Raw genomic sequence first — 24,865 nt, forward strand, 5'->3', positions numbered from 1 at the left:
ACTAAGGGTGGGACTGGTGGAAACAAGTCATCAGTGATCAGTGGGGGTCCGACATTGATCAGAACAGGGCACATGCCCGACCGCCGCCCCATTCGTTACCTATGGAGATGAGGAGCACTTTGCTTTGCTCTTTCCAGCAGCCACATAGAGGAGGAATGGTGCGGCGGTCAGACGTTCAACCTGCAATCTTAGATAAAAGTGCCTTGTTGTGGTTTAAAACCCCCCAGTAAAAATGCTGCGGTGCGGATACGATCTGCAGGAGGTCCGAGGGGAACTCTCCTCCAACCAATCGGATCTCAAAATGTTAAAAAGTTTCCTTACCACAGAGTCATGTAACCTAATATTAACAACCTCAAAATTCTAAATGTTGTCAGAGCATGCTGAGACTTGTAGTTGTATACACCTCTATATACAGTAGATAACACAGGATCCACCATTCACAATAGGTGATGTCACAGCTCACCTCCTCCTCCTGTATAATGACTGACAACACCTCTATATACTGTAGATAACACAGGATCCATCATTCACAATAGGTGATGTCACAGCTCACCTCCTCCTCCTCCTCCTGAACCCAAACCATGTGCCCAACAGCAAATCAGTGTCTCTAATTTGGTCTTGTGGTCAGTGTGAAAATACGATTTTTTTAAAACATTTAGTGAAAACAAAAATAAAAAAAATCAAAACTTAATAAGAAAAGTATATATAGCTAAAACCCATTTTTTTTCTAAAGTGTTTGATACGAGCTGCATCCAGAATGTGGCCATTATTCCAGCATCGATGATGTAACGCAGCAGCGCTTCCCTACAATTACAGCGGTCAATTCTTCATTCCGCGCTCCGCTTCTCTGCAGGAACAGTCGAGCTTTTCATAGCAATGATACTAAAGCCATTGTGCGGGAGACAGACCAAGAATACCCGCAAACCACAGTTTTTCCACCACCAGACTCCGACTTGGCAGAAGGCGCAGTTTGTTTTCTTAGCGCTGCCGGCTAAAACAAATCCAGAATTCTGCAGATCATTCTGCTGCCACAAAGCACAATGGGGCTTGGGGAGAATCTGCTCCTTCAGAAGCTCGGACTCCGCTGTACGGAGCTGGAACAGACGAGACATTATTGGATCAGGTGCAACTCGGCAAAGACCCGGAGCCACAATGGGCCGATATAAAATTATCCAAACAAGAAGAGCCATTTGTACCACGGAAGTGTTAATAACCAGAACTCGGGACCTGCCTACATCGAAAATGTCTCTAATTTCCCTATACACAAAAAGTCAGGGGTTGGAGAAACCATTCACTACTGGTAGCAGACGCACACCATCGCCGCGTGTGGAGTGGGCATTTTCCTTCATTCCTACCCTAAAAATGTCCTTTAAGTGGGACACACAGGAGACCCCCTTTTACAGCAGGCCCCTGATGTCCACGGGTGCGATCAGGTCCTTTCCAGAACAGTCAGGACATGAAATAATTTGAAAATGCAGAGTTTGCCGATAGCTCCTCACCTCAGTGTCAGGCGGCTGTAATAAAGTCACATATTAAAGATCTGCAGCCACTAGACAACCCCTCGCTGCAGAGCTAGATCACCAATGTATTCTATGATATCATCCACGTTCTGTTCAGTAGAAACCTGAGTAATTCAGGAACGGACCAGGAACCAACTTTATCTGCATTCACATTTGTAGTCTGTTACTAAGGAGAAAGAAGATCAAATAGATTGTTCTATTCTTCTATATAAAGAAAAAAAATTGTCCCCTTGAAGAGCGCAGTGAAATGCTTTGGATAATAGATCATGTTGATCTTGCAAAAATGTTAAAAAGGAACCCATCAGAAGGTTTTAGACCCTAAAGCACCACCACCTTGTTGTTCTCTTCCCTTAGGATCCAAAGGTTTTCTTCGGAGTAGTGGGGGCACCATCTTATTTTGCCATTTTGGGGCTCACTTTCCTAAAAACGTTCAATTCTCCACTCAAGCCAGATGTTCGTCCGGTCTTTCCACTCATGGAGGTGGAGATGCTGCAGAGTCAAGACGAACTGTTCGCACAATATTCGCACCACATATGGCTTCATTAATGTTCCTGAGATCAGGGCTAATGAGGATGATCCCTATTCTCAGTGGGATCAATGGATCCATAGGTTAGGACTAAGGCGTGGACAGCTTGACTCTGCAGAACCTCCACTGCCATGAACGGAGAATGTGGTAGGAGAACTATCAGGTGGTGCTTTAGCAGGCAAAAACCTTCTGAAATGTTGGCCCCAACGCCTGCATTTCCCTTATGAGGAGATTCTTTATAGACATACATCAGTGGAAATGGTGGCAAATAGCGCAGTCACCAGTGGTATGGTCGTGAAAAGAGGTAGCGCCTCTCGGGATGCCCGTCAGGGGGCCGCCTAGACTACAAGAATGCTGAGATTTATTGTTCTACCTTCATGGCATGCAAAAATCAAAAGAAAAAAAACCCAACGTAGAACAGATAGAGTCCTACAACAATGTCATGCGGCAGGACGAGAGGTCCTTCTCTGTGATGAGGCTTTTTGCAGTTGGGCAGGGTCGGTGCTGGTGTCGGCCCATAGAAGCCCCTCCAGATACTCGTAAGATACCAGGTCGGCTCCACTGCCCGCCTGACGCATCAGCTCCCCTCCGTGCTGACTGCAGGAGACCCCCACTGCCACATCTACCTGAACGGCTCAGCGTAAAGGCCGGCGATCCCATCTCCTCGCTCAGTTGTGCATGCTGTTGACTGATTTATAAATAAAAATACCACGGTCATTCGGCACACGGACTCCTTATCCATGATCAGGCGCATGGCGATCAATACATCACAGCAGGAGCTATAATGCACTAGTCATGGGGTAAAAATCCATAAACCTGCCAAGGAGTGATGCTACCCTAAAGAGCCATAGAGGCCTACAGAGAGAACGACACGAGGCGGGAGGATGCGAGACGACCAATTATTTGGCATTAACAAGGAAGAAAGAGACAAATTGTCCTACTGCCGGGGCGGATCAGCCATTTTCATAGCTCTGAGGAACATATGGAAATTATCTGCTTGGTCGGGTGTGTGTCCCCACATGGGGGACAGTTGGGGGGACGGGGGACCATCTGGGGGGCCTATGACTCTCGAGCGATGTCAGGGTAAAGAAGGAGCAGAAATTATCATTTCAACACCCAATTCTTTAGTTTTCTTGGGTGACAAGTCACACAGAAGAGACTCGCTCTTCTCTCCCCTTTGAAAACACATGAGCACTCGGCCGAGCAAGCATGCGCCTGGGAGGTCGGAAGAGAGGGCTGGCGGAAAAACCAATGTTTTTTCATAAAAGAACATTAACATTTGTGTCTAAACCTTCAGGTTTTTTGTATTGTCCTATCGGAAGAGAAAAACATTGTTGTCCAAGGGAACTTGCAGATCGTTCTGAGCCGTTCCCGGCAAAAAGTAGATATTGCTGGGAAAAGCTGTGGCCGGCTGGGCTGCTGAAATGTGGTCTTACATGGTGGCCATTCAGATGAATCAGGATATAATACCCTTATGGACAGTCCCTCCTTAGGTCTCGGGGTGCTGTGTGCAGCTAAAAGATTCCTTCCCCCCTGCAACCCTGCAAGGTAGATGGGAGCAACACAGGCGTCAGGAAAACTATACCTGATCTACACTGGCTGTCCAGTCTGGTAAGGTGGGAAAAAGTTTGTTGGGGGCCCTTGTTTTCAGAAAGAGCTAGTGATGGACAAAATCTTAGTGCACATTTTCTGGCACACTGCCTCTTTTCTGCACCATGCCCCATCTTCTTTGTGCGCCACACTCCACCTTCTTTTTGCGCCGGCCCGCCCCTTTGTGCGTCGTCCCACCCCATCTTTGTGCGCCGACCCGCCCCTTCTTTGTGCGCCAGCCCGCCCCTTCTTTGAGCACCACGCCCTACCTTCTTCGTGTGCCGGCCCGCCCCTTCTTTGAGCACCACGCCCCACCTTCTTTGTGCGCCGGCCCGCCCCTTCTTTGTGCGCCGGCCCGCCCCTTCTTTGAGCGCCACGCCTCACCTTTCTTTGTGCGCCGGCCCACCCCGCCCTTTCTTTGTGCGCCGGCCCGCCCCTTCTTTGAGCGCCACGCCTCACCTTTCTTTGTGCGCCGCCCACCCCGCCCCTTCTTTGTGCGCCGGCCCGCCCCTTCTTTGAGCGCCACGCCTCACCTTTCTTTGTGCGCCGGCCCACCCCGCCCTTTCTTTGTGCGCCGGCCCGCCCTGCCCTTTCTTTGTGCGCCGGCTAACCCCTTCTTTGAGCGCCACACCTCACCCTTTCTTTGTGCGCTGGCCCATCCCGCCCTTTCTTTGTGCGCCGGCCCACCCCTTCTTTGTGCGCCACGCCCCACCTTCTTTTGCCCTTGTGTAAAGTTACATTTTCAGGGTTTCATTAAAAAAAAATCCAATTTAGACACCACAGAAAAGGTCAGACGCGAGGCAGTAGCTGCACACAATAAGAGTAACTGGAAAGTTACATAAACATTCATCTTTAGGGTGAGTTCACACTGAGCCTTTTCTGCATAGTTTTCAAAACAAACTCTCCAATCAAAACTCATGGTTTTTGGAGACTTGCTGCTTAAGAAAGGCAGCAAAAAAAAAAAAAAAAAAAAACCCAGCATGAGAAATACCCTTAGGCTACGTTCACATTTGCGTTGTTGGGTGTTGCGTCGGCGACGCATCGGCGACGCAACGCACAACGCATGCAAAACGCATTGTTTTGTGACGCATGCGTCCTTTTTTGGCATGTTTTTTGACGCACAAAAAATGCAACTTGCTGCGTCCTGTGCGCCCTGATGCTTGCGCCAAAAAAACGCATGTGTCACAAAACGCAACACAACGCATGACCATGCGCCCCCCATGTTAAATATGGGGGCGCATGACGCATGCGTCGCCGAGGCTGCGCGCGACGCCACGCAAATGTGAACGTAGCCTTACAGTGACATAGCAGTTTAGCCTGACAAATCCATTGTAGGACTCGAGGACGTATTCTAAACGGAGCGGCCCACCCACGGTCATGAGTGTCCGGGCAGGAGGAGACGAGAACATTAACTCTGTACATGAAGTTTACTTTTCAAATACGCAAAGTTCAATAAAAACACTCACCTGTTCTTTTACAGACGCCAAAATGTTTGTGGCTGTGGACTCTGGCTCCACGCCTGTGGTGGAGGGAGCATCCTGGGGGGCTTTTTGCAGCCCCTCTTCCATCATGGGAGTCTGCTCAGGAGCTGGCATGGCGCCTACAATACAAGAACAGACAAAAAAAATAACTGTAAATTTGCTTAATAAACCTATAATCAGGCAGTCATAGTGTTTAAGTTACAAAAACTTTTGCAAACTTTTTGGAACTTTTGCATTTTGACTTTCACTATGACACTGTCGGAGGACGGAGCAGGTTTACTGTAGGTTTCTACCTGCCTGACATCCTTCAGTCACGGGCTTTCCCGGATTAGAGCACTCTCCGTGCTGGGCGTTGTCCGCATGTAAACTACCTGCCTTTACATTTCCGTTGGTTGTCAGGACTCGTCCCGTCATTTACTCAACAATCAAAATAATCAACCAGAGGAAGGAGGGAAAGGAGCCATTAATGTAACCGCTAAGAGCCCACCGCCAGCATCTGTCAGGAGTGGAGCCCCTGTGCACGCCACTGCCGATCCGGCAGCTTACAATGTGTGTAATTAAGTGATGGAAGCGGCATTCGGTGGTCGGTGACCTCACCACGAGCGTGTCGATGCGTGCCGCCGTCCAGTGTCACTACCGGGGATTTGTGTAACATTCGCAGGGATTAGGCTGCACTTTTGTTGCAGTTTTTTTGGGGTTCATAATCTACACAGAAAATCTGCAACTGATCAGCTCCTCCTGCGAGTCTGAATGACGCCAATGGAGAACGACGTATGACGGAGATCAGGTCCACTGTAGAAGATGTGGCATATGCCGGAAAAGCACCACATCCAACAAACCCTTTAATGTTGTGTTTAGCAAAGGAGCAAAAGAAGAGGTGGAGCAGACAATAAATTTAATTTTTGTGTTATATTTGCACATTTGGCCACCCTGGACATCACCATGCGTCGGGTGGTCCCTGTGGTAGAGTGGTGAGCTCAGTGGTACGTCTGGTGACGCACCATCACCATGCATAAGTGGTCACTGCGGTGGTGTGGCATAGCCGTGTACCCGGTGGCCCCTTTGGTGGCGCAGCATCACCTTGAGCCCAATGGTCTCTGCGGTGGAGTGACATCCCCATGCGCCCGGTAGTCCCTGCGGTGGCATGACATCCTCGTGTGCCCAGTAGTCCCTGCGGTGGCATGGCATTCCTGTGTGCCCCGTAGTCCCTGAGGTGGCATGCCATCCCAGTGCGCCCGGTGGTCCCTGTATGGAATCCCCATGTGCCTCGTAGTCCCTGTTGTGGCATGCCATCCCAGTGGCCCGGTAGTCCGTGCGGTGGAATGGAATCCCTGTGTGCCCGGTAGTCCCTGTGGGGCATGGCATCCCTGTGTGCCCGGTAGTCCCTGTGGGGCATGGCATCCCTGTGTGCCCGGTAGTCCCTGCGGTAGCATGGCATCCCCGTGCGCCTGGTAGTCCCTGCGGTGACATGGCATCCCCGTGCGCCTGGTAGTCCCTGCGGTGACATGGCATCCCCGTGTGCCTGGTAGTCCCTGGGGTGACATGGCATCCCCGTGTGCCTGGTAGTCCCTGGGGTGGCATGGCATCCCCATGTGCCTGGTAGTCCCTGCGGTGGCATGGCATCCCCGTGTGCCTGGTAGTCCCTGCGGTGACATGGCATCCCCGTGTGCCTGGTAGTCCCTGGGGTGACATGGCATCCCCGTGTGCCTGGTAGTCCCTGCGGTGACATGGCATCCCCGTGTGCCTGGTAGTCCCTGCGGTGACATGGCATCCCCGTGTGCCTGGTAGTCCCTGGGGTGACATGGCATCCCCGTGTGCCTGGTAGTCCCTGCGGTGGCATGGCATCCCCGTGTGCCTGGTAGTCCCTGCGGTGACATGGCATCCCCGTGTGCCTGGTAGTCCCTGCGGTGGCATGGCATCCCACTGCACCCGCTGGTCCCTGCAGTGGTGCGACTTCCCCTGCATGCGCATCTGGTCCCATTGAAACTGATGAGAACAGAGACATTTGTATCACACAACTTCCCCTATAAGTCGCTGAGCAGAAAACACAGAAAACATTTATAAAACTTGCACAAATAACCAAACCGTGACCGGCACTTGCCTGGCTGCACTTTTACTGAACCCGGATTCTTCCGTTTTTTTTTTTAGTTGGGAAGAACATAGCTCCATTATAACTAGACTGTGAGAAACAATGAGGCACAAGCCTGCAGACGTCCTCAAAATACTCCGCCACGCACGCTCCCCGTCACCTCCACAGCGGCAATTAAAGGAGTTATTCAACTGATTAATGTGACAAATCACAAGCTATTATTTTTAATACACAGGAACAGTCGCCGGATCCCGGGCTCCTTGTGTGACTCCGATCTTCACTTGTCGGAAACGCTTATTTAAGCAAATCAGCACCAGCGGAGGGGGCAATAAATCTCTGGAGGGAAGGGTCTTCACGCACTATTCTTACTACGCAAGAATGGATCCTTCCATTCCAAACACAATAACCCATGACTATCTCCTGAGTAAAAAATAAATAAATGTGAAGTCCAGGAAGTGATGATGTCCTCAACATCATCCAGAGTCTGTCACGAAGAGAAGGATTTGCACAAGTGACATCCACGGATCTGGGGTCGGTTCTCCAAGGTGTTTGGAACAACCTCCTGCCGAGCTCCTTCACAAGTGACAATTATCCAGTAGGTTTGAGGAGGCTGACAGGAGATCATCAAATACTGATGGAATTTAGATTTCTCTTTTGTTCAGTAATTTTTTGTAAAAAAAACCAAAAACTATAAATATTTCTATTTTTGAAAGCATTCTTACTTTGCATGGTTTCTGCATACGATATATGTCCATATTTTGTGTAATGGTGCCGCCATGACATTACAACCTTTGCACTTCATGATGCAGTAAGCGGATATTTGGGTAAAATGCAGCCCAGATCGGATCGGCACAGAACGTCACCGCGCTTCCTTTAGGCTCTTGTTCACATTTCTGTCCGGAAATTCCGGTCCAGGAATTAAGTAGTGACCCGTTACATCAGTTCTGCAAATTTTAGCAGAAGGGTCACACCGATTATTACCAGAGCCAACAACGGAGTTCTATTTATTTTTTTTATTTTTTTTTAATGCAACAAGAAAAAATAAACCACACCAAAGGGACCCTAAAATAATCAGGGACCCCTCTGCTTCTACTTAACTGATGCAATGGATCCACTATTCCATGCGAACATATATGTACCGTATATAACTGTATATTGTAAAAGCTTTGTCTTTACAGCTGATAGGGGTCAGTTCACACTTTTTTTTCTCCTGCATGAAAAGCATTGCGTGCATTATGCTGGTATTTTGATGCATTTTTTTGAATGGGTAAAGAAAATGCTAAAGAATTGTCATGCTGTAGTTATTAAAAAAAAAAACAAACACTAATGTGAATGAGACTACTATTTCACTGCTATGGTGATGCACTTTGTTTTTTACGAATGGAAAAACGCAACAAAGATGCTTTGTGTGAACAAGCCCTTACAGTAGTTTCTAAACCGCAGCAGTTTGTGGCCGTTTCGCACAAGTTTTTGCCCTATGTTTAGCCAGGAAAGCTCCCGGCTAGGGATCAGTGGACCCGTGGAAGTTCGGGTTCTGGTATCCAACCGAAATGTATGTCTCCTCCTCCATCTCGAACTTCCCCCGGAACTCTGAACATTAAAACAGACTGCGGGGAGAAGTCCGTGTTCGGAGTTCAGTACCGGGCACCAAGTGTTCGGTACGAACCCCAAACTTTAAAGTTCGGGTCCGCTCATCTCTACTCCCGGCTCAATGATTATTGTCAGATGGAGACGAAAACTCAGGGCCCCTCACTGCCATCAGTACATCACATAAGACAATGTTATGGAGCGAGTGGTCTTCCATCCCACGGGTTCTAGTAAGAAGTTTACCTCGCCGTGTGAGTGATGGAAGCCACGGGCGTGGATGTCAAGCAGAGGCGAAAAATTGCAGTGTGAACCGAGCCTTAATGCCATGACCGTAAACCCAAAAATGCTCCAATAATAAAGAAAACAAAAACCTACGGAAATGCAGATTGAGACATGGTACCATGTGATCGAGCCAAAATAAAAACTGGATTCGATGTATAGATTCTCGATGACGGGCATCTCCACACCTATGAAAACCTATAATACGACGGAAGCTTTCATAAAACACGACGATTTCTAGACTAATTTAAGATTTATAATGGTGACTCACACCGTTAACCACAAGAGGAAACCACAGATCCCACAAGTACAGTCACATGGGAGAACATTTATTGGCTCCACAATTATGGACTGGAAGCACTGACCCACTCAGCAGGCACGGAATAGAGAAAAAATATACACAAAGCAACAAAATAGCAACCGCTCAATCACATCCAGAAATAAAACTGACAATATATTAGGCTTAAAGGGTTTCTTCTGTTTTAATAAACTTATTTTCACCTGGTCACCAATTTAACAACAAAGCTGCAAAGTACTTTATTGATCCCCGAAATCACCCCAAAGTGTGGCCACTAGGTGTCTCCCTTCTGTGTAACGTGCTGCCCACTGCCTGTTGTCAAGCGTAATCAGTCAACAGCATCACAGACACTAAGACTGATCAGCCAAGGGGCTCATTCAAAATGCAGGAATTAAAGGTGGGGCTTATACTAACTGTAGGAAGTGGAGGTGGGGCTTATTCTAACTGTAGGAAGTGGAGGTGGGGCTTCCTCTAACTGTAGGAAGTGGAGGTGGGGCTTCCTCTAACTGTAGGAAGTGGAGGTGGGGCTTCCTCTAACTGTAGGAAGTGGAGGTGGGGCTTCCTCTAACTGTAGGAAGTGGAGGTGGGGCTTATTCTAACTGTAGGAAGTGGAGGTGGGGCTTATTCTAACTGTAGGAAGTGGAGGTGGGGCTTATACTAACTGTAGGAAGCGGAGGTGGGGCTTATTCTAACTGTAGGAAGTGGAGGTGAGGCTTATTCTAACTGTAGGAAGTGGAGGTGAGGCTTATTCTAACTGTAGGAAGTGGAGGTGGGGCTTCCTCTAACTGTAGGAAGTGGAGGTGGGGCTTATACTAACTGTAGGAAGTGGAGGTGGGGCTTATACTAACTGTAGGAAGTGGAGGTGGGGCTTATACTAACTGTAGGAAGTGGAGGTGAGGCTTATTCTAACTGTAGGAAGTGGAGGTGGGGCTTCCTCTAACTGTAGGAAGTGGAGGTGGGGCTTCCTCTAACTGTAGGAAGTGGAGGTGGGGCTTCCTCTAACTGTAGGAAGCGGAGGTGGGGCTTATTCTAACTGTAGGAAGTGGAGGTGAGGCTTATTCTAACTGTAGGAAGTGGAGGTGGGGCTTATTCTAACTGTAGGAAGCGGAGCTCATTCAAAATGCAGGAATTAAAGGTGGGGCTTATTCTAACTGTAGGAAGTGGAGGTGGGGCTTATACTAACTGTAGGAAGTGGAGGTGGGGCTTATTCTAACTGTAGGAAGTGGAGGTGGGGCTTATTCTAACTGTAGGAAGTGGAGGTGGGGCTTATTCTAACTGTAGGAAGCGGAGCTCATTCAAAATGCAGGAATTAAAGGTGGGGCTTATTCTAACTGTAGGAAGTGGAGGTGGGGCTTATACTAACTGTAGGAAGTGGAGGTGGGGCTTATTCTAACTGTAGGAAGTGGAGGTGGGGCTTATTCTAACTGTAGGAAGTGGAGGTGGGGCTTATTCTAACTGTAGGAAGTGGAGGTGGGGCTTATTCTAACTGTAGGAAGTGGAGGTGGGGCTTATAACTAGGAAGAGGAGGTGGGGCTTCCTCTAACTGTAGGAAGTGGAGGTGGGGCTTCCTCTAACTGTAGGAAGTGGAGGTGGGGCTTCCTCTAACTGTAGGAAGTGGAGGTGGGGCTTCCTCTAACTGTAGGAAGTGGAGGTGGGGCTTCCTCTAACTGTAGGAAGTGGAGGTGGGGCTTCCTCTAACTGTAGGAAGTGGAGGTGGGGCTTCCTCTAACTGTAGGAAGTGGAGGTGGGGCTTATTCTAACTGTAGGAAGTGGAGGTGGGGCTTCCTCTAACTGTAGGAAGTGGAGGTGGGGCTTATTCTAACTGTAGGGTGCATCATGCTGCAACGATGACATCGTCAGCCAGGCTAATCAAAAAGAGGACACAGGGATGGTGTCAGGTAGGATGGGGCTTGCCAGGCTTCGGTCCGATAGCCACGGAAAACAGCTTCATACCCCTGTCCTATTTTTAAGGGGGGCTGTATTGTTAAAAACACTATCGCTAGTTTTCACATAGTGTTTTAAAAAAAACATTTCTATTATACATTTAAAACCCATGTCAGACTCTTATAATTCTGATACAAAGATTAGCATTTTAAGAGTCAACCGAAAGAATGAAACTGCTCATGAATCTCCTTCATCCACCCACCCAGCCTGACTGACAGCTGCAGCTTGTACTGAGCAGTGTGAGATCTAACCAGCAGCAGGGAGGAGGGACACTGAGGATCTGTCCTGACATGTGTTTTCAAAGAAAATACAGCATCCTTGCCGTGTTTAAGAGATCTATTTCACACTGTGTGCAGTTGAATAACAAATCTGATGACAAACCCAAATTTGTCTTACGTGCAAAAGGGAATGAGAAAATTGGTTAAGGCGCATAAAAAAATTAAAAATGAAGATACAAGATCCTAAAAGATTAAAATAAAAAAATTAAATAAAAAATATAACTTAAGAAAAAAAAAATAATAATCCTGACACTCACACTTGTGGAATCTTCGCCAGAAATACTGGATGCAATCATCTTCTTTCAAGCATGTAATTTGCAAAAGTGCGGCCAGTGTCAAGAAATGATGGGTTGCCGTGGAAACGGGATATACATTTTTTTTTTCCTTTTTCCAATCTTAGTAAATAAGCCTGTGTCTACAAGAAGCGCTGCAGCGGAGGGGAATATTTACTTCTCGGTTCTGCAGTGCGCTTCCCTTTCATGCAACGGTGCCCAGTAGACCAGAACGACGGGAGAGCAATTAATAGCATTGCAAACAAGCCGCATAATATTGCCTGACCTTTTGTGTCAAGATCAGCTGAATGCCATGTTCTCAAAGCTCGGGAACATTGGCTGGAGGAATAAAATGTACAATTCATTCCCATTTCTCAAGGTCTCGACACCGAACAGGTAAATAAGTTGTCATCACGGCACGGACAGCTCAGATGGAGCCGCCGGGGGTCGCAGATGTGTCCTGCATTACGAGGCTCGACAGGAACATAAAGACACAGATGTAATATTAATTATTAATCAGACGGACTGCATTATTTGGTCTAAGGCCACTTAACCGAACAGAGCCGCGGCTCAGAAGAACAGTTACAGCTTTATTAATGGCTGAAGATTGGAGGGCAGTCGAGAAGCAGGCGAGCAGTAATGTGACCAATTAAAAGGCCATCACATAATGCCTCCAAAATAGGAGTTATAAACGAGGAGCAACTTGTCAAAAACCAGCAGCCATGGGTTCTTCTAAGCAGCTGCCTAGCACTCTGAAAATGAGAATGATGGAGGCCCACAAAGCAGGAAAAGGCTATAAGAAGATAGAAAAGTGTTTTCAAGTTGCCCTTTCCTCAGTTTGAAACGTAATTAAGAAATGGTAGTTATCAGGAACAGTGGAGGTCAAGATAAGGTCTGCAAGACCAAGCAAAATTTCAGTTAGAACTGCTTGTAGGATTGCTAGAATCCCCACTTGACTGCAAAAGATCTTCAGAAAGATTTGGCAGACTCTGGAGTTGTGGTACATTGTTCTACTGCTCGAGACACCTGCACAAATGTGGCCTTCATGGAAGAGTCATCAGAAGAAAACCTCTGCTGCGTCCTCACCATAAAATTCAGCATCAGTGGTATGCAAAAGAGCATCTAAACAAGCCTGATGCACTTTGGAAACAAGTCCTGTGGACCGATGAGGTTAAACTAGAATTCTTTGACCACAATGATCAAAAGGTATGTGTGGAGAAAAAAGGGCACAGAATTTCAGAAAAACAACATCTCGCCAACCGTTAAGAATGGGGGTGGATCAGTCATGCTTTAGGGTTGTGTTGCTGCTAATGGAATATGGGGAACATTTCACGGGTAGAGGGAAGAACAGATTCAATGAAATTTCAACAAATTCTTGATGCAAAATTTGGTGAAAAGAGGATGGCTTCTACAAATGGCTAATGGTACAAAACACATCAATATCCACAATAGGTGACCTCAAAAGGTGCAAGCTGAAGGTTTTACAATGGCCCTCACAGTCCCCTGATCTGAACATCATTGAAAATCTGTGGCTAGACCTAAAAATCACAGAGGATGCAAGACGACCCAGGAATCTCACAGAACTGGGAGAATTTTCCAAGGAAAAATGGCTGAAAATCCCTCATAAGAATTGAAAGACTTTTCTGGCTACAAAAAGCATCAACAAGCTGTGATAAGTGCAAAAGTGGGGCTACCCTGTACCAAACTGGCAGGCCCCCCGCTGATCTGACATTCATAAACTAAGGCTAGACCATCAATATAAAAGTACCTGACAACCCCGTTAATGGATTAGGCCCACCTTACAATGTGCCGTGAACTTCTGCCACAAGAGTGACATACATTTTCCTGAATTAAATGGGCGATCTAGCCACGTCACATCCCACCCATTTTGGAGAAGAAGGCCAGGGCTGGCGGGAAAACACCAAAAATTCTAAAAATTTTTGCAATTTGAGTTGTGTACAAATTTTGCAAAAGCTGAAGACGTTTTATGATAGAAAATTGGTGAACACCTTCAAGAATCGGGGCATTTGCATTGGGAAACACATCTGACAACAATTAAAGGTTGTTTTTTTTATACATCTCACGTGGAATATAATAAAGTGTTTTCCAATATAAGTATTCCCCCATGGATACAAAAAAATTTAATAAAACGTAAAATAAAAAAAAATTATATTAGAAATGAGAGATTAGGAAGGTGAGCAATAGTGCACCCGCTGTACCCCCTGTTCACACCACCTTAGAGAAGGACATTATTTATTTTATTTTTTTGCTAGGCCTTGACATGTCTAGGTGAATGGGGTTGTGTAAAAGAAGATGCACGAGCACTGTTAATTCAAAGGGGTGCAAATAAATAAATAAATAAATAAAAAAATGCCAAAAAAGCTGACCAATCCGGTTTACAGGCTTTGGCACCAACAAAAGACTTGATAGCCACACCCACTTGGCTAACAAGGGTAGATTTATATACAGGGAAGGGATGGTGATATATTAGGAACGGAGAGGCGCAAGAACAAAAGAAAAACATCGCCGGATTCAGGAGAACAGCGGCATTTATACCAGGTAAAAACATTACATATTTATGGCCTAGTCCTCTAGAAAACCTCTGATTCTTAGGCCCAAAGCTGCACTGTGACTATATAATCTGCAGTTTTGCCTTGTAAAGATAACACGACTTTACCAAGGGCACGCATATAAAAAAAAAAATTCACTCAAAATAAAAAAAAATGAGGAAATTCAACTCTTCCCTTTTTTTCCCTCTATACCTTGCGGACATTTTCCATTAACGCCGCAGTGAAAAGGACATTGATTGATCACTGCCTTGCAGATACATGTGACTGTTCAGGACAGATAAATGGAGATGAAATAAATAACACGTTTCAAAGTGATGTCAGTCACTGCCGTAATCAGTTTTTTTATTTTGAAAAAAAAAAAAAAAAACTGAGTAAAAATCATTTTAATTTGGGGCTGTAAGAAAACCCAAATGAGCTGCTAGGAAAAAAGTAGGGTCCTCCAGAGATACGGTAAATCTCAAGTTTTGGAGCCACTTTCCTTTCTGACTAATGAAGGATTCTAAATGGCAACCCCCCTCTAACTAGGGCATGTAAATGGGCTATCCGTTTTAAAGTGAATCTGTCACCTTGTAATCTGAGAGCAGCATGAGGAAGTGGCAGAGACCCTGATTCCAGTGATGTATCACTTGCTGGGCTGCTTGCTGTCATTTTGATACAATCACTTATTTTCTGCAGATCTAGGAGAGCTTAGAATGCGGAGCTGTGTATAACCCCGCCCACACCACCGAGTGGCAAAAAGAAAGCTGCCAATCAGTGGTGGGGGCGGAGTTACATGGAGCAGAAGGACTAAGAGGCACAAGACACCTTGTCCTGAAGGAATAACCTTTTGCTGATAAAATACTGATTTTATTGAAACAGCAACACAGCCTAGTAAGCGCTACATCGCTGGAATCAGGGTCTCAGCCTCTACATCATTCTACTCTCAAATTATATATCAAAAATCTGCCGACAGATACCCTTTAAGAAAATGAAGCCTTGCTATAGAGATATTTTAATGATGAAATTGTTTTACACATTGGTCCATGTCATACTGTAATAAAAGACAGGCTGCCATAAACAGCCCTACTACTATTGCAAGGGACCATCAGATTATTGTGCAACCGGTCTGGAGTGCATAGTGAATGATTCAAGTTACCTGACGTATGAGGCTTTCTATTTATGCAAGTGATCGATTATAACAGTGTCACATCATGGAAACACTAGTTAAAAAGTAACTTTTTTTTTTTCTTTAAACGGAATTCACTTATAGGAAAGTTATGATTTTTTATTTTTTAGATGTATGGTACTTCTCTCCCTTATTTTGTTTCCTACTCTCCCCAAACACTATGAAGCTTCAATGTCCAGTTCATGCTCCTTTAGAAGCAGCTTTCAACTGCTGTTCATCAAAGATCTGTACATTATATTCAAACAGTCTTTGAAGAGAACTTTCCCTGTCACAGTTGCTCTTTCCTCCCAGAACCTGAACCCAGATTGTAAATTCACGTACACAGATTTATGAATATAGTTTATGGATCTTACCGCTGAGCAGCAGCTAAAAGCGGCATCTAAAAGGAGCAGAAACTGGGTATTAAAACAGCACAGCATATGAAGTACCTACTACATAGCAAAAAAAAAAAAATGCAGAGCCGCTAATAGTGTATTGCAGTGTTATAACAGGCCACTAATAAATAAATAAATATAATATAATATAATATAATATAATATATATATATATATACACATATATACACACACATACACATATATATTACACACACACACACACACACACACACATATATATATATATACATATATACACACACACACACACACACATACATACAGTACATACCTCAAAAAAATAAAGGGAACACTAAACAGACAGAATGTAACTCCGAGTAAGGGTACCGTCACACAGTGAAATTTCCATCGCTACGACGGTACGATTCGTGACGTTCTAGCGATATCGTTACGATATCGCAGTGTCTGACACGCTACTGCGATCAGACATCACGCTGAGAATCGTACGTCGTAGCACATCGTTTGGAACTTTCTTTCGTCGCTTGATCACCCGCTGACATCGCTGGATCGTTGTGTGTGACAGCGATCCAGCGATGTGTTCGCTTGTAACCAGGGTAAACATCGGGTAACTAAGCGCAGGGCCGCGCTTAGTAACCCGATGTTTACCCTGGTTACAAGCGTAAACGTAAAAAAAACAAACAGTACATACTCACATTCCGGTGTCAGTCCTCCGGCGTCTCAGCTTCTCTGCACTGTGTGAGCGCCGGCCGGAAAGCGAGCACAGCGGTGACGTCACCGCTCTGCTTTCCGGCTATGGCGCTTACACAGTGGAGAGAAACAGAACGCCGGGGACAGACACCGGAATGTTTGTTTTTTTACGTTAACGCTGGTAACCAGGGTAAACATCGGGTTACTAAGCGCGGCCCTGCTCTTAGTAACCCGATGTTTACCCTGGTTACCCGGGGACTTCGGCATCGCTCCAGCGCCGTGATTGCAAAGTGTGACCGCAGTCTACGACGCTGGAGCGATATTCATACGACGCTGCGACGTCACGAATCGTGCCGTCGCAGCGATGGAAATTTCACTGTGTGACGGTACCCTAAATCAAACTTCTGTGCAATCAAACTGTCCACTTAGGAAGCAACACTGTTTGACAATCAATTTCACATGCTGTTGTGCAAATGGAATAGACAACAGATGGAAATTATTGGCAATTATCAAGACACCCTCAATAAAGGAGTGGTTCTGCAGGTGGGGACCACAGACCACATCTCAGTACCAATGCTTTCTGGCTGATGTTTTGGTCACTTTTGAATGTTGGTTGTGCTTTCACACTCATGGTAGCATGAGACGGACTCTACAACCCAGACAAGTGGCTCAGGTAGTGCAGCTCATCCAGGATGGCACATCAATGCGAGCTGTGGCAAGAAGGTTTGCTGTGTCTGTCAGTGTAGTGTGCAGAGGCTGTACGCGCTACCAGGAGACAGGCCAGTACACCAGGAGACGTGGAGGGGGCCATAGGAGGGCAACAACTCAGCAGCAGGACCGCTATCTCAGCTATTGTGCAAGGAGTAACAGGAGGAGCACTGCCAGAGCCCTGCAAAGTGACCTCCAGCAGGCCACAAATGTGCATGTGTCTGCACAAATGGTTAGAAACCGACTCCATGAGGATGGTCTGAGTGCCCGACGTCCACAGAAGGGGGTTGTGCTCACAGCCCAACACCGTGCAGAACGCTTGGCATTTGCCACAGATCACCAGGATTGGCAAATTCGCCACTGGCGCCCTGTGCTCTTCACAGACGAAAGCAGGTTCACACTGAGCACAGGTGACAGACATGATAAGAGTCTGGAGATGCCATGGAGAGCGATCTGCTGCCTGCAACATCCTTCAGCATGACTGGTTTGGCAGTGGGTCAGTAATGGTGAGGGGTGGCATTTCTTTGGAGGGTCGCACAGCCCTCCATGTTCTCGCCAGAGGTAGCCTGACTGCCATTAGGTACCGAGATGAGATCCTCAGACCCCTTGTGAGACCATATGCTGGTGCAGTTGGCCCTGGGTTCCTCCTAATGCAGGACAATGCCGGACCTCCTGTGGCTGGAGTGTGTCAGCAGTTCCTGCAAGATGAAGGCATTGAAGGTATGGACTGGCCCGCCCATTCCCCAGACCTGAATACGATTGAACACATCTGGGATATCATGTCTCACACCATCCACCAACATCACGTTGCACCACAGACTGTCCGGGAGTTGGCGGATACTTTACTCCACGTCTGGGAGGAGATCCCTCAGGAGACCATCCGCCGCCTCATCAGGAGCATGCCCAGGCGTTGTACAGTAGGGAGGTCATACAGGCACGTGGAGGCCACACACACTACTGAGCATCTTTTCCTTGTCATGAGGCATTTCCACTGAAGTTGATCAGCCTGTAATTTGATTTTCCACTTTGATTTTGAGTATCGTTCCAAATCCAGACCTCCATTGGTTAATAAATTTGATTTCCATTGATGATTGTTATGTGATCTTGCAGTCAGCACATTCAACTTTGTGCAGAACAAAGTATTCAATGAGAATATTTCATTCATTCAGATCCAGGATGTGTTATTTGAGTGCTCCCTTTATTTTTTTGAGAAAATACATATATCTCTATCTATCTATCTATCTATCTATCTATCTATCTATCTATCTATATATACTAGCTGTACTACCCGGCTTCGCCCGGGGTAATAACTGCAGTTAGCAAAATAGAATGTGTTAACAAAAATGTATTCTGCACAAAAAAACCACAAAACAAATAGATAGAAATGTAATTATTAAAAGGCAAAAACTAAGCTAATAGAAGCATTTTACAACATATATTTCAACACCAGAGATATTCCACACAGATTTAACTAAATTGGCCAAGTAATGTGAAGTAATCTTCTACTACTTATTCGAGAGCCTTTTGATAAACGACATTCTTAGTTTTTCCTTCAGGTGCAAAGACAAACAGATTTTTGGCTGTTCCAACTCTTGAACAGGCCACATAAAGTTGACCATGAGAAAAGCATGGAGATTGTAAATCTAAGCTAGCTGAAGAGCCCGGCGTTGCCTGGGCATAGTAAATATCTGTGGTTAGTTATAGCACCTCACTTCTCTTATTTTCCCATCACGCCTCTCATTTTCCCCATCACATCTTTCATTTTCCCCCTCACATCTCTCATTTTCTCCCTCACACCTCTCATTTTCCCCCCCTAACACTTGTCATTTCGACCTCACATCTGTCATTTTCCGATCACTCCACTATTTTCCCTCACTCCTCTCATTTTGCACTCACACCTTTTCATTTTCACCTCACACCTCTCATTTTCACCTCAGTATATACATGTTGGTCATCTCCCTTATATATAGTATACACCTGTATGTCATCTCCTGTATATAGTATATACCTGTATGTCATCTCCCCTGTATATAGTATATACCTGCTGTGTGTCATCTCCCCTGTATATAGTATATACCTGTATGTCATCTCCTCCTATATATAGTATATACCTGTATGTAATCTCCTCCTGTATATAGTATATACCTGTGTGTCATCTCACCTATATATAGTATATATCTGTGTGTCATCTCCTCCTGTATATACTATATACCTGTATGTCATCTCCTCCTATACATAGCATATACCTGTATGTCATCTCCTCCTGTATATACTATATACCTGTAGGTAATCTGCTCCTGTATATAGTATATACCTGTGTGTCATTTCCTTCTGTATATAGTATATACCTGTATGTCATCTCCTGCTGTATGTAGTATGTACCTGTATGTCATCTCCTCCTCTATATAGTATATACCTGTGTGTCATCTCTCCTGTAAATAGTATATACCTGTGTGTCATCTCCCCTGTAAATAGTATATATCTGTATGTCATCTCCCCTGTAAATAGTATATACCTGTGTTTCATCTCCTCCTGTATATAGTATATATGTGTGTGTCATCTCCTCCTGTATTAGACCTCGTTCACACGTTATTTGGTCAGTATTTTTACCTCAGTATTTGTAAGCTAAATTGGCAGCCTGATAAATCCCCAGCCAGCAGTAAGCCCTACCCCCTGGCAGTATATATTAGCTCACACATACACATAATAGACTGGTCATGTGACTGACAGCTGCCGGATTCCTATATGGTACATTTGTTACTCTTGTAGTTTGTCAGCTTATTAATCAGATTTTTATTTTTGAAGGATAATACCAGACTTGTGTGTGTTTTAGGGCGAGTTTCGTGTGTCAAGTTGTGTGTGTTGAGATGCGTGTGGCGACATGCATGTAGGGACTTTTGTGAGATGAGTTGTGTGTGGCGACATGCGTGTAGCAACTTTTTGTGTGTCGAGTTGCATGTGACAGGTTAGTGTAGCAAGTTGTGTGCAGCAAGTTTTGCGCATGGCGAGTTTTGCGCGTGGCGAGTTTTATGTGTGGTGCCTTTTGAGTATGTGCAAGTTTTGTGTGAGGCAACTTTTGCATGTGTTGCAACTTTCGTGCATGTGGCAATTTTTCCGCGTGTGCAAGTTTTGCGTGTGGCGAGTTTTCCATGAGGTGAGTTTTGCACATGTGGCGAGTTTTGCATGTGGAGAGTTTTGCGCGTGGTGAGTTTTGAGCGGCGACTTTTGTGTTTTGACTTTTATGTGGCGAGGTTGGTGTATGTGTGGTGAAATTTGCGCTGAGGGTGGTATATGTGTTCGAGCACGTGGTAGTGTGTGGCGCATTTTGTGTGTGTGTACATATCCCCGTGGTGGTGTGGTGATTATCCCATGTCGGGGCCCCACCTTAGCAACTGTACAGTATATACTCTTTGGCGCCATCGCTCTCATTCTTTAAGTCCCCCTTGTTCACATCTGGCAGCTGTTAATTTGCCTCCAACACTTTTCCTTTCATTTTTTCCCCCATTATGTAGATAGGGGCAAAATTGTTTGGTGAATTGGAAAGCCCGGGGTTAAAATTTCACCTCACAACATAGCCTATGACGCTCTCAGGGTCCAGACGTGTGACTGTGCAAAATTTTGTGCCTGTAGCTGCGACGGTGCAGATGCCAATCCCGGACATACACACACACATACATACACACATTCAGCTTTATATATTATATATATAAAAAATATATATATATAAAATATATATATATATATATATATATATATATATATATATATATATATATATATATATATATATATATATATATATATATATATATATATTTTATTTTATTTTTTCTCAACACTTTCTTGCTTCTCTATGGGTTGTGAGGAGTTAAAATGGCCAGTCCTTAAACAAGCTAGATAGAGAGCAATAAAGTAAAACTTAATGTTTATTCTAAGAAATTCCACAGAGATACCATTTTTTTTTTATTAACGGGAGCCCGGACTGTAAGCGCCTTATAAACCTGCAGACTGCGCCGCCCAGAATTCCAGTACAAAAGGTCACAGCAGCGCTACAGTGGGGTGTGAAGCAAAGGGATCTAGATCAGATGAGTAACACCCGCTGGTGGGGAGCAGCCGGGGACTTGGCTTCATACAGGAAGAGAAGAACAAAAACACAAATCAGGAATCCTGTGGTTTATTGTTAAACAAGAGCGCAAGGGTTTTATTTAATTATTATTTTTTTTTATATAAAGTGACTCTAAAGTCCAATAAGTGAATAAAATGTATCATTTCCGGCCATCTAAGCTGCATTGTGGTGAGGGTTTTTTTTTTTGATCGGAAGGATTGAAATAAAATAAATAAATAAATAAATAGTAAAACAAAAATAAAAGAGGCCATTAATAATTGATTGGTTTAGTCATCTAATTTCATAATTACGAGTCACAATAGGGTCTTGATTACAGAACTAAACAGATCTGGGTGTCATTTAGCCGACAACGTGAAAAAGTAATAATGTTTTTTTTTTAAATATTTTTTGGCATGAAAAAAAAAAAAAAAAAAAACCAGAACATTTTTCAAGCATTGCCAGATTCCATGTTGCAGCATTCATTATTCTTCTATGTAAGAAAACAAAATTCTAAACATTTTCTCATCATTTAGTCATAAAGAGAAAGGACGGCAGTCAGATGACACAAGAGGACAGTCATGTGCGCTCCGTTTTCTTCATGGGTCTATTGATCTGAAGGAGCGATTTTGATTTGCATTTTGGATCAAGATTGAAGGGGGGAGTGGGGGGGGGGGGGGGGGGTCTTCATATTTTTTTTTGTGGACATCATTATGCAAAAAAACAGAGATATGTGAACATTCCCGTAATGGGAAAATCATGTCTTGAACAGGAATAAATAATTTTAATTCGACCACACACACAGCAGCCAGCGGGCCGTCCCTCTCCACACCCGTGCACACTCAGCTCGGCAGAGCGTCCATGTGTTTTCAATATGAAAGCTGCCACCTTATTTATGATGCTTTTTGCATAGCGCTAACATAACCCCCCACACTTTACAGACCCGTCATTACTGTTCCTACTTGGGGTCAATTCCCACACAAACACAAGCAGGAGACCTACACCATGCAGATGTCGATTTTGGAAGCCTTAGTACCTGGCACTGCAGAAAAACTAACGTACTAACCACTGAGCCACCGTGCTGCCGCCAGCTCCTGGAAAAACGGAAGGGTCCGGGGGGGATTGAATGTAAACTACCCCTCTTATCTCCCCAGTCAGAGGATATCCGTAAGCCCCATCCACACTGGGACGGCAGACGATCCGGCCGACATGAGCAGGTCAGGCCCAGTGTAGTGTCACGTGCACAGGCGCCTTCAGGTCACACTGTCCTCAGGGTCCATTGCAGCCTCACTTGGCAGCGCCGTCACACGAGACGCTATGGAACCATTAAACGTCACAGCCAGGACCCCACTAGAGTCAGTGAAGTCATCAGGGGGATCCGTCGTGTGATGTGTTTATTACTAGTTGGTGGTTCATGATATCAATGGAAAACATGATGGGAGTGTGAAAAGAAAAAAATACTGAACATTTTAGGCTGTGTTCACATCTCACAGTTTAGCCGGAATTACCCCATTAAAAGTCAACAGTGTCCACCAGGCACTAGTAGGGGGGTCCACCAGGAGCTAGAAGGGGGGGCACACCAGGAGCTAGTAGGGGGGCCCAACAGGAGCTAATAGGGCGGCCCACCAGGAGCTAGTGGGGGGGCCCACCAGGAGCCAATAGGGGGGCCCAGCAGGAGCTAATAGGGGGGCCCACCAGGAGCTAATAGGGGGGCCCACCAGGAGCTAATAGGGGGGCCCACCAAGAGCTAATAGGGAAGCCCACCAAGAGCTAATAGGGGGGCCCAGCAGGAGCTAGTGGGGGGGCCCACCAAGAGCTAATAGGGGGGCCCACCAGGAGCTAATAGGGGGGCCCACCAGGAGCTAATAGGGGGGCCCACCAGGAGCTAATAGGGGGGCCCACCAGGAGCTAATAGGGGGGGCCACCAGGAGCTAATAGGGGGGCCCACCAGGAGCTAATAGGGGGGCCCACCAGGTGCCAGATTAGTCATTGGGTTGTGATGATACAAGTGTTAACAGACCCATCCCCCCCAAAAAAAAAAAAAAAAGAAATGCGGTTCTGACAAAAAAAAAAGGCAACAAAGCCACAAAAGTATGAACAATTAACTCGAAAATCCATTGACTAAATTTTGAAAGCCATTGGGTCCAAATGTCGATGGGAGAGAGAGCTCAGAATATAAAAGGCGATGAAGTCCATTTTACTCGTAGAAGATAGAACCCCGCTGTGCTCGTGAAGTCTTGATTTCTTTACAGCCTTTCTGAAAATGGCTTGTGCGGCCTCCTAGAAAGATAGACACTTCTGCGCCGGTATGAATGGATTTACAATCTCCTCTTAAAACGCGGACTATTGTTTACAGAGGGCGGAATTATACCGCTCCGGTGCCACCGCCGAGCCCGTCACTGCAATTCTACTCTGTTCTCACTGCAATGTGCGCGATACACCGCGCACCCTCGTATCCATCCTCGTATCCTGGGAACACCTCAATGGCGTTACTCCATTATCAGATGGGGGGAAAGAATAAAACTCGATTTATCTGACTCTGGGATAGAAGAGAAAGCAGCGACGATGGGATACAACAAGGAGACATTTGCAGTATTTGGAGGCAGGGAGGAGTGCAGACTAATAATGTGCGCAGGTGAACCTACAGTATCAGGACAGAGATAGATATAGGGATATACCGTATATATATCTAGTATTTATATATTTTTTGTAGCATTTACTACATTTTCATGTGTTCATAGCATCTCATGGTGGAATTAAAAAAAAAAAAAAAAAAAGTACAAAATTGTTTCGCAAATATCTGGAAATCTAAACTAACAATGGTGGTATCAATAACTAATAGTCCTGCATTAAAGAAAAAATAAAACAACCTGGTTCTTGAAACTATCATTATATACAGGCAAACAGAAGAGGGATTATAAAGTTGCCCGATCGCAGCATTGAACGAGCCGTGTCGCGGTCAGTAAGCGCAGACTCCACAATGAAATGCTGAATCGAAGATTTTCCGCTCAAGAAAACGTGAAGCATTGTTCATGTGAAAACCATCAGAAAATCCAGACGGCTCTGGCAACAATGGGGTTAAAAGGTCCAGACTAATCCACAGGCACAAAAAGGAAAACAGCAAAAAAAAAAAAAAAAAAAAAAAAATGCTGATAGTGGAATTTCTAAAAAAAAAAATAAATAAAAAAATAATTAAAAAGTTGCATGGAGCCATACGGTGAGTGCACACTGTGTAATTCCTGACGGCGTCTTACTCCTCTTGCAAAATTTCATGCACGCCGTGCAGTTACAGCCGCTTTCAGAACACGTTTTTGACGTGTAGAATTTCCTGCAATGACTTGTGTGTGAACACAACCTTAAGCTACAGGATTCACACGGTCCTAAGTGCCGTGTGTGTCCGACATCTCCCA

General features: G+C 45.4%; 1 protein-coding gene across 12 annotated transcripts in view; it reads right to left on the reverse strand.

Moving 5' to 3' along the window:
- Nucleotides 1-24,865, reverse strand: part of PKP4 (plakophilin 4) — a 237,583-nt gene that overhangs the window by 153,833 nt on the left and 58,885 nt on the right. For 11 of the 12 annotated variants that reach the window (XM_077272904.1, XM_077272907.1, XM_077272900.1 and 8 more), the window contains exon 2: nt 5,103-5,236. In XM_077272904.1, the coding sequence (XP_077129019.1) occupies nt 5,103-5,231 (129 nt within the window). In that variant the 5' untranslated portion in view covers nt 5,232-5,236. Of the gene's footprint in view, nt 1-5,102; nt 5,239-24,865 lie in introns of those variants that run through there. The other variant, XM_077272908.1, reaches the window with a different exon arrangement.

This window comes from Ranitomeya variabilis, chromosome 7, assembly GCF_051348905.1.
Source record: "Ranitomeya variabilis isolate aRanVar5 chromosome 7, aRanVar5.hap1, whole genome shotgun sequence".
Taxonomy (NCBI): Eukaryota; Metazoa; Chordata; class Amphibia; order Anura; family Dendrobatidae; genus Ranitomeya; species Ranitomeya variabilis.